At 37.6% G+C, this 10,938-nt stretch overlaps 1 protein-coding gene across 1 annotated transcript; it reads right to left on the bottom strand.

The window, feature by feature from the left end:
* Positions 1–6,212: 6,212 nt before the first annotated feature.
* Positions 6,213–9,971, bottom strand: LOC137729643 (G-type lectin S-receptor-like serine/threonine-protein kinase RKS1). Its single transcript, XM_068468637.1, has 7 exons — positions 8,593–9,971; positions 8,192–8,314; positions 7,584–7,753; positions 7,239–7,449; positions 6,912–7,149; positions 6,637–6,790; positions 6,213–6,539 (listed from the first exon to the last, which is right to left on the bottom strand). The coding sequence occupies exons 1-7, from the start codon at positions 9,893–9,895 to the stop codon at positions 6,246–6,248; spliced, it is 2,493 nt and encodes an 830-aa protein (XP_068324738.1). The 5' UTR covers positions 9,896–9,971; the 3' UTR covers positions 6,213–6,245.
* Between the last annotated feature and the right edge of the window lie 967 nt (positions 9,972–10,938).

Here is a 10,938-nt window from a genome sequence, read left to right as displayed (position 1 = left end):
TTTTTTTTTTTTTTTTTTTTAAATTCAATGAGGACTTGAAGTGCAATAATTTGGTATAATAAAATGATATTGATATGCTTTTGGGGTTGCTGAGATTTTAAATGCTACAAGCTGGACTTGATCAGATTTAGGTCCACCCTGGGAGTAGTTGTAAAAAGATACCCTGAAAGAAACATCTCAACCATAATCTAAACTGGCGTGTACTAACTGGTTAGAGTTTTCTTGTTCCTCTGGAGAGTTGTAAAAAGAGTTGCAAAATGCAATTTTTAAAGTTAACGGAGGACGCGTGAACGCGTAGGATCATCTGAATACAAAAGGAGATCCACTTTAAAATTGACAAAGTTCTACACCGCTACTTATTTCAATTGGGGTTATGTCATGCTATTTATGTACTTTTTTTTTTTTTTTACTTCTTAAATATCCTTAGTTAATTTCTGTTCTTTGATCTTCTGCAATTCATTCGATCTGAAGGTCAGAAAGTGAGAAAGACGTGTAAAAGGTAAAAAAAAATACGTGGATAACACAACCTTACGCATATAGACCTATGATGGACTTTTGATCGAAGTAAGAATTACAAGGACACGGGTTAAACAACAAAAGTGTAGCGGACTGTGTAACATATATACCGCTTATTATCTATTTAGTATTTTTATTCTTATTTTTATTAGTCAGTTTTATTTGTGCAGATTTATGAAAACGTCAAACGTGGCATATGAACATAAAAAGGGTGAGATTAGATGATGTATCTTCAAAAATGGGCCACCATTTTGGCAGTATCTCATTGGAAACCTTGGCAGTTGAAACCTTTCCCACAGAACGCATTTGAGACTTTCAACTCTTTTTCTGCGGCAGTTTGATCACATGGTGGTGACGATTTGTATATTTTGAAGCCGCTAATTCTAACTTCCTCCACACTTCAATTGATAAAGAAACGGTCGGCGGCTGCAACCATGCTTCATAGTTATCGGGAAAAAAATGGGTTAAGTTTTTTTATTTTTTTATATTTTATGAGTTCTACCATTGATAAGCTTCATTTTACTTTCATTTTAAAACGCATGTTTAAGTAAAATTTGATCATCCCTTCTTCACACAATAACAATGCGATTAATATATGATGTTTTGCAAGCTGCCACGCTGGCTAGTATATGTTGTTGTAGCGTAAAGTGCATTCCTAAACTCTAAATCCTAGGCCACATGTGAGATTTCACATCGTATATGGGATGTGGTGGAGCCCGAGCCGGGATGTGATAATTTGGTATCAGAATCAATCCTTGGTCGGAAGTGTTCCGACGAGGACGTCAGACTCTTAAGGTGGTGGATTGTTAGATCCCACATCGCCCAGGGGAGTGGATCCTTTATGTCTTATTTGTACATGCCCATCTCCTTTATTACAAGGCCTTTTGGGAGCTCAATGGCTTTGAAGTTCATCGGAACTCCATAGTTAAGTGAGTTTGCGCGAGAGCAATCCCAAGATGAGTAACTCACTGGGAAGTTATCGTGTGAGTTCCCAGAAACAAAACCGTGAGGGCGTGGTCGGGGCCCAAAGTGGACAATATCGTGCTACGGCGGAGCCGAGCTCGGGATGTGGTGGAGCCCGGGCCTGGATGTGACACCACATGCTTCTCAAAGAGAACAAATTATTTAGTGTATCGAGAATAGGGTTCAATACACAAAATGTTGCAATACAAGTGGTTGAAAAATTTTCTTTTCATGTATTCAACCACCTATACTATGACACTTGGGTACCGAACCGTGTTTTTGGCAAACTGAAAAAATTTCTCCTGCAAAAGATTTTCTAAACAACCAAAATTTTATTTTAAAAAGCTAAATTAAAAATAATATCTCCAACAGACTTTATAAAATGTCTTTACAACAACTCTTCATCAACTAAATATTAAAAATAAAATAAAACTCAAGGGTGGATCCACGATCAAGGAGAAAAGGAAGAGATGGAAGACGGGTTTAAAAAATAAGTGGGTTATGTTTGAATTGTTAATATTAAAACATTCAAAGTTTAGGTAGTGTTTTTGGAGATAAAATGTTAAATTGAGTAGCTAAAATAGTTTTATACATTAATTACTTGCTAGTTTAACACAACTTTAGAGCGTCTATTTATGATGCTTAACGATCTTCGACGTCTGTACATGTGACATCATTTATAGAAGACTTTTTAGCCAAAATGGTCCATGAGATTTGCATAACATATCACTTTGGTCCTTGAGATTTCAGATCAATAGAAGTGGTCCCTGAGATTGTCCACCATCCATCATTTTGGTCATTCCGTTAAAAATTTCGTTAAGTGTCTCGGAGCTGTTAGCCGGAAGTTTGGGCAATTTTCAAAACTTCATAACTCAATCGTTTCTTAACCAAATTCTACTCATAATATATCAAAATGAAAATAGAAAAGTGTAGTATAAGATTATACCTATTTGTAAGCCTAATGGTTGCCAGAGATGGTCGGAAAATAGCCTCAAAGTTGACTGGTCCGAGGAAAAATTGGAAAACTCGCTGGAAACTGGGTAAACTTTAAACGTTCATAACTTCTTCAATACTCAACGAAATCAAGTGATTCAAAACGAAAATCATACTTCTCGATGAGATGAAGAGAATGGTAACTTTTCCAATGGCCAGCTCACCGTAGTTTGACCGGAAAACGGCTCGAAAGTGGCTGTCTTGGTCTCGAGTTCTCCAGTAGTACAACTCATCCTCAATAAAATTGCAGCTATTTTGGGGAAGGAACTACTATCTAGCTCGTTGCCTAGCATGAAAACGACCACGGACAATGTTGGCCGGTCAGTGGCATATTCGTGCACACACAAGAGGGCGGTTTGGATGCATCTCAAAACTTACAGGGTACGATTCACCCAGAAATGAATCAATGATTTCTAGGGCATCGCCTTCTCTCCACCCGTTCCAACATATATATATATATATATATATATATATATATATATATATATATATATATATATATAGTCAAGTTAGAATGAATTAATTAGAGACTAAGTTTATGATCATTCTTTGCAAATACGCTAGCCAACTTACATGTCCAACCAAATTTATGTCAGGGTATCTCTCATTGTAATAACCAAAATTTTTACTGTCAGCAATGATTTCAAGTAGTAGCACGTAAATGCTATACACATCGGATTTTACTGAAAAGTCTTTCCATTGAATATTCAGGTGACATATAATCACTGCAAGAGAAGCAAAAAGGAAAGTGATTATCAAGCTTAGAGTTACCGCATAGAATAAACATGTAGACATTACAACTTCGAATAGAAAGCTCTTTGTTTTGTAGGAAACGTACTTTGTTCCAACGACACGATATGTATTTGCTTCATTTCGTCTCCTTTGAATATCCTAGCCATACCAAAATCCGCAATTTTGGGATTCATAGCGGCATCCAATAGAACATTGCTTGCCCTTAGTCTCTATGGATGATTCTTAATCTTGAATCCTTGATGAAGATATAGGATCCCCCTCGCAACCCGGTACATAATATCAAAGCGGTTTGCCCAATCTAATAAAACCATTCTTTTTGTTTCATCTGGATCACAAAGTAAAAAGTTAATGATGAATTCGTGCTTCCTTAGTTTCAATTGACAAGTAAAGAAATTAAGAGGGAAAAAAAAAAAAAAAAACAGTACCAAAAATGAAAGAGTCCAAACTTTTGTTTGGAACGTATTTATAGATTAGCATCTTTTCTTCGCAGCAACCTAAAATCTTGACAAGGTACCTGTGTTGGAGTTTCGCAATCAGCAGGACTTCATTCCTAAACTCTTCGATTCCTTGACTAGAATGCTTCGAAGTCTTTTCACTGCTACTTTGTTTCCATTATAAAACACACCCTGAAATTATGATCCAAGAACTTTCGTAACTAGACGCTTAACCTATCAATTTTCTCATTTTTATTTTAGGCTTTTGTTCATGACAATATGATTTATGATTCAAGAAATTATCGAAGGGCAATTACCTTATAGACCGAGCCAAAAACTCCTCTTCCAAGCTTGTTTGCAACAGAAAAATTTTCCGTGGCCGCTGCAATGGTTGTTAGATCAATCGAAGGAAAATCTTCGTTTGTTTTACTTTCATCATGATCACTACCAGTAGATTCTTCAAATTACCCTGTGGTAACTCTAAACGAATATTTGTTAAAAGATGATGCTAAATGAATAGATCGATATAGTTATAGCAAATTTGTTTACATTTTCTCTTCCTCTTTGCCAACCGACATAAAATGGATATAGGAGGAACACAAGAGCAGATACTGGTGAAATTGCAACCCTTGCCTTCTTGCTAACAGAAGAACCACCATTTGCAAATTGAGCTGCAAAGCCAAAAAAAACATCCAATGAACTTCATATTAGAAAACATATGGCTTTATATTCTAAGGATCGAGCTCCGCGGTGGCTAGCCGGGCTATGGCTTATTTGGGAACTTGGGTTCGAACCCGGGCAGGAAAACACAAGAGAAGTTAATATTATTGTACGGATCACAGTTACTATTCGGACCGCATTGTCCATAACTATCACACCACTCACTTGGGGTTGTAGCTTAATCTGATCCATTGATTTTCTTGATCAAGCCACATCAACCGTTGATAATTTCCTGATTCATCAACTACTTGTGAAAATTGGGTCATTGGAAATATTATGCGTTACAGATATCTCGTCTTGACCGTTCACAAAACTCATATCATAGATTCATAGTAGACAATAGTTAATAATATTTCGGGGTCCCCGTCCCATGTCTCCCCTGTTCAAGGCCCAGATCACCACCACGGACCTCGATCCGTGTACACAAATATATGCGGAAACCCACATGGGAAAATAAATAAATTAGAAAGACTCAAATCGTGTGTACAAATGATATTATCTATAGGAGGGGATTTGGACTAAGATTCACAATGAGGCAGCAATAATGTTATTTAAATTCGTATTTGACGAGAATCGAATTTAAAACTTCTCAATAATATGTTATATTTTGGTTATGTAAGTTCATTTTCTTTCATCTTTTTCAACACAAATAATTTTGAACCTGTTGTTAATATGGTATTTCATATTACCTTTTTGTAATTCTAATACTTGACATTTTGTTTAGATGTTTTGCAGGTAATCATGACGACAACACAATAATTCAAAATTCGAAAGAGAAAGAAAAGGAATGTATGAATTCGGGATTCTAATTAATATTTATAATTAATCATGTATGATTTATGGTCTTGGTTTCCAGGCACAAAGCTGGCAAAAAGATGGACGAATCCCCAATTGAAAATTTTGAAAGTACTTGTGTCGTTATTTGAATGTAGTCAGAGATGTGGGATACCTTGGGCTTCGACAAAAAAAATACTCATAATTTAATTCAGGGGTGGGATGGACATATAACAAATATTAAGACATTAACTAACAAAGAAATTGGGTATTTTCTCAAATTATTAGAGTAACGTTATTTATAATATGTTTTTGTACCACATTTTCATACCACTTTAGGTGATATTTGATGTGGACGGCCACATCATTTGAATTAATCAGATTTTTAAATTTAGTTCATTATTTAATAAACTAATAATTAAAAAAAACTAGTTAATCAAATGATGATTTTGGTATACGATGAGTCTTTCTTCTTCATTTTCTTGGGTTTTGCAAATTTTTCAAATGATGTAGCTGTCCACATCAGATGCCACCTAAGTTGGTATAAAAATGTGGTATAAAGATATGATATGAATAGCATTACTTAAATTATTATGTATTGACTGGGTCTATATTTTTTTTAAGGAATGATTTCTTTAGACATGCCCATTTTTCCATTCTCCACCTTTTATATACACCTGAGATTGACCGTAGCATCATTTGAATTAGGAATGCTACGACTTAAATGGTCCATCAAATTTGAAAAAGTCCAAGCTTTTGTGTGAATGCATGCAGGCAGCAACCAGCAACCAAAACGCCTTAGGACATGGCGTTTTATATATATATATATAAATTTTTTTTTTTTTTTTTTTAATATTTTTGTGAGTTCTAACATCATGAAGCTTCACTTTGCTTGGGGAATCTTCATCTTCAAAGCATGGTAAATTTGGTTCACCCTTTCTTCATACAGTAGCAAATTGTATGCGGTTAATATATTATCCTTTTGATAGCTGCTCCCAGTACATACATACATACATACACACACACACATATATATATATATATATATATATATATATATATTGCGGAACATGTTGGATATCCTAAGCCTTTCTAGCGAGCTTCTATTTCTGTACATGTCACATCATTTATAGAACCAGTACTCGTTGATGGATCTCCACTAGCACAACTCCTCAACAAAAATGCAGGCTGTTTTGGGGAAGGAACTGTGGCCTCGTTACCTAGCATGAAAACAACCGCCGACATGGTTGGCCGGTCAGCAGCAAACTCTTGCACACACAAGAGGGCAATTTGGATGCATCTCACAACTTCATTGACATGGTATGATTCGCCCATAGATGAATCAACGATTTCCAAGGCTTTGCCTTCTCTCCACAAGTTCCAAACCTAAAATAGTTTTGAAAAAAATCAACCAAGCGTGAATAAAATAGGGGATAAACTTGGGGGAAAATCACTCTTTGCAAATAGGCTATAGTTAACTTACATATCCAACCAAATTTGAGTGGGGATATTTTGTGTGGTAGAAACTGGAATTCCTTCTGCCAGTTAAGATTTCTAGTAGTAAAACGCCAAAACTGTACACATCAGATTTTACTGAAAAAATTCCTTCCATTGCATACTCTGGTGACATATAACCACTGCAACAGTATAAAGAGATAAAGTTAGGTTTGTACTCTGAAGTTGGAACTGTTAACCTACTATTTTGGTAAGCTCTAGCCAACTTTTGTCTTCAATTTTGTTGAAATTTAATTAACTTACTATGTTCCGACCACACGATGTGTATTTGCTTCACATTGGTCCCCCATAAATATTCTTGCCATGCCAAAATCTGCTATTTTGGGGCTCATAGATGCATCCAGTAGAACATTACTGGCCTTTAGATCTCTATGGATAATCCTTAATCTCGAATCTTGATGAAGATATAAAATCCCTCTAGCAATCCCACAGATAATCTCAAAGCGTTTTGTCCAATCTAAAAGATTTCTTTTCGTTTCATCTGGATAAGTAAGAAGTTGAGACCAAATAAATTCTTGTTAACATTAGTTTCAAAACGAAAATAAAAAGAAAAAAGGTAAGAAGAAGTACCAAAAATAAAAGAGTCCAAACTTTTGTTTGGTACGTATTCATAGATTAGCATCTTCTCTTCATCTTCAACGCAGCAGCCTATAATCTTGACAAGGTTCCTGTGTTGGAGTTTCGCAATTATCTTAACTTCATTCTTAAACTCAACAATTCCTTGACAAGAATGCTTCGATAGTCGTTTCACCGCTACTTCCTTCCCATTATGAAGTACACCCTGAAATTATAATCCAAGTACTTATGTTACAATTCATTTTTAAAGGCTTCAAACATGAATTGTCATGTTTGTTGTAAACTTCTAGGTTAACTTGAAGTTATGCATGACTCGGAAAAGTATAGGAGGCTAACTACCTTATAGACTGAACCAAAACCTCCTTTCCCAAGTTTGTTTGCTACAGAGAAATTGTCCGTGGCCGCTGCGATGGTTGTTAGATCAAAGAATGGTAATTCTGAGTTTATTTCACTTTGATCATCAAGATCTGTTCTATCTTCCATGAAAAACTTTTTTTTTCTCTGCCTCCCTGCTATCATGAAATACATAACAAGCAATGCAACGTTATAGCCTTTTGGTCATTAACAATCAGTATTGCGCGACACTACAAGAAAACTTACAATAACAGTTGGCATTAGTTTTACATAATAGAGTGAGTAAAAGGTCTCATAGTATACCCATCCAGTAGCCCCTAGTAAGTCTTTTACCCATCTCATTTTGTTCAACTAACATTAGTGACCATAATAGTTTTTTTTTTTTTTTGGTCAAACGATAGATTTATAGATTAGATATTAAATTAAGAAGCCGACGGAATTCGAACCCAGGTCGTGATGCAAGGGCAACACTATCATCTCCACCACTGTGGTAGAGGGTCACTTGCACCATAGTGGTTTATTAATGTAGTGTTGATGTAACAGAAGACGGACACAAGAGGGATACTAATTAAGATAGAGAGAAAATTATTTACCTTTCCTCTTTCTCCTTATCAACCAACACAAAAGGAATACTAGGACAAGGAACACAATAGCGGATACTAGCGAAATTGCCAGCCCTGCCTTCTTGCTAATTAAAGAACCATTTGCAAATTGAGCTACAAGAATATAAAATAAAAATAAAAATCCAAAGAATTCAACAGTTGTGAACTGTAAATAGTAGCAAATCACTATAAAAAATAAAGGAAAATTATGGGGCTTTCTCATGTGCGAGATAATTGTAGGATGTAAGTAGCTAGGCGGATCATGGCAAAGTACAGCCGGTCAATCAACATGCAACCACGTACTATTCAACAAGATTTATCTCGTAGTAGAGAAATTCTGATAGATAGTGTAGAATACAAAATATTGTGAGTAGGAAAAATAAAGTGACTACCTAGAGTAGCTGCATCCACTCGTACATACAAGTCCTGCCCAACATTGGAAAAAGTTCTTGTGTCTATCAAGTCCCCGTACCACGTCACACAACCCTTCCCTCCATTTCTTTCGTCTGCATTTGTGTATGCCGTGCAAGAACAATTCTTCCAGCACTCTTGCTCGCACTCTTTCAGACTCAAACTCATATTCACACGTGCCCAAGATGAATCGGGTACCTTCACGCGTGCCACCCTAACAAACCCATCCCCTTTTTGGCATGTAGACGCTCCCGATTTTCTCAGGCATCCACCCCATCCAACTCTCAGAGACCAATCCCGGGGGAACTTGGGTTCAAATCCGGGCAGACAAAGGCAAGAGAAGTTATAATTACTGTATGGGTCACAGTTACTATTTGGGCCACACTGTCCATAGTAGTCACACCACTCACTAGGGTTAGAGCTTACTTCGATCCATCTGTTTTCTTGATCTCGCCATACGAACCGTTGAAAAGTTCCTGACTCATCTACCACCCCCCTTGTGAAAACCGAGCCATTTGGAACGGTATACACCAGATATATCTCATCTTTATTGTTCACAAAGCTGCGGTGACTATTAGATGTTATTTCGGGGAGCCCGCTAAATCTCTGGCCTGTCCAAGGTCCAGCTCGAAACCATTTGGTGCGACCCTTGTAAAAAACCAACTGTGGAAACCCGGTCGGGTCAATCTCATACGAAAAATTCCCCGATCCGGGATCATCGTGGGACTTCCAAGATTTTAGGATCCAGTTCAGCCCTGACCGTCGGTTCAGCCCAATCTTCAATGACGGAAGCACTGTATCTGAGGGGTAATCAAAGCCTTGCCACAGCACCCTTTGGCCACTACCGTCATTCTCAAGCAATACAAGATTTCCTGTATCCAAAAGTTTGGCTATTATGGAATTGTTTGGCGAAGAGACTCTGACATTAGCGGACCAAAGAGAGGTATTTTGGTCCTTCCCATAAATGATAAGGCCTCCATGATCTCCATGAATCGCTAGGAGACCAGCTCCATCAATAGGAGTTATGGGGTTGTCTCTGTTTGCAGTCCAGACGATGGTTCGGACTGGAATTTTGCTGTACCAAACTCCGACGTAACGGTTATGAGAATTGCCTGGGCTATAAAACCCGAGTGCAAAGATTTTAGTGGTGGAGAGAAGAACGTCGCCATCTCTTAGGGGTTGGTTTGGTGTGATCGCGTCTATGGCAACCGAAAGGGAAGAGGGAAGAATCACAAGGAAGATAAGCAATGGACTTGTGACAAAAAAGAATTTAGTGGAATTCATGGTTGATGGTTAGCTTTCTCATTGAGGAGTTTACGTGCCAAAAAGGTTGCTTCTTTTAATGGCAAGCAGAAACAAAAAGCCGGAAGGGTTGATTGTTTTATTTTTTTCAAGTTGGAGTAACACTAACGGCAGAAACAAAAAGGTTGCCTTCTCATTGAGGAGTAACACTAATGGCGCATGGGCAACTTCCAGTCGTTGATGCTACAGTCAACTCACCCGCAACTTCCCGTCGTTGATGCAACGGGAACTTATCCACGACTTCCATTCATACGTGTCAACAAGGCATGAATTCCCTCAAACTGATCCTAGCTAGAAAACTCCACTTCAGTAATGGCTGACCACACCCCAGTTGTATCCACTTCGATTGATAAAGGCAGCTGAGCTAAATTGGCTCCGAGTAGGGCCAAGTACAAATTTGGCGAAAAAAAAAATCTCATGTTGAAAAATACAAAATAGAATACAACTAACAACGACATGCTGCGGATTTAAAAACCGTTTAAAATATTTGAAATTTTTTAAATATATATTGTAACAACCCATCCCGATATTTTATTTTCGGGTTTTTGAAACGAGAGTACGTCCGTAAAGGTACACTTTGGGCTAGACATTTTGCTTAAAATATTATTTGTGGGTCTTATTAGGTGTGCCCAAGAAGGGCCCACCTTCGGTTTGTATCCCCCGGCCCAATCACTCAACTCTCCCTCTTTCTCCGTCTCTCCTTCACTCTTTTCCTCTTTTTCCCCCGAGCCTCTCTGTGCTCTCTCCTTCTCCCCGAGTACCACACATACACACACCCATGCACACACAAAACAATACAATGGCTGCACCACCATCATCCTCACATCGTCATATCTTCCTCCCCGATCCTAAGCTCGTCGAACAATCCTTGGACCCACGTTCAAATCGGAGGAAAACTGGAAATGGAGAACTCCGGCGAGTTCTTACTTCCTCCAACATGGGTAAGTCATCTAACCACTCCAAATCATCGTAAATGGTGTTTAGAAGTAAACTTTGGTTGTTGTTGAAGTGGCTTGGCATGTTTG

Source organism: Pyrus communis, chromosome 3, assembly GCF_963583255.1.
Source record: "Pyrus communis chromosome 3, drPyrComm1.1, whole genome shotgun sequence".
NCBI classification, from domain to species: Eukaryota; Viridiplantae; Streptophyta; class Magnoliopsida; order Rosales; family Rosaceae; genus Pyrus; species Pyrus communis.
This window is presented reverse-complemented; position numbering and strand designations above follow the sequence as displayed.

Bases quoted from the DNA above. Each gene is read 5' to 3' on its own strand.
- LOC137729643 (XM_068468637.1), bottom strand. From the start codon at position 9,895: ATGAATTCCACTAAATTCTTTTTTGTCACAAGTCCATTGCTTATCTTC. The intron at 8,315-8,592 runs GTAGTCACTTTA...ATATTCTTGTAG, and splicing joins AGTGGATGCAGCTACTCTAG to CTCAATTTGCAAATGGTTCT. The intron at 7,754-8,191 runs GTAAATAATTTT...TCATGATAGCAG, and splicing joins GATAAGGAGAAAGAGGAAAG to GGAGGCAGAGAAAAAAAAAG.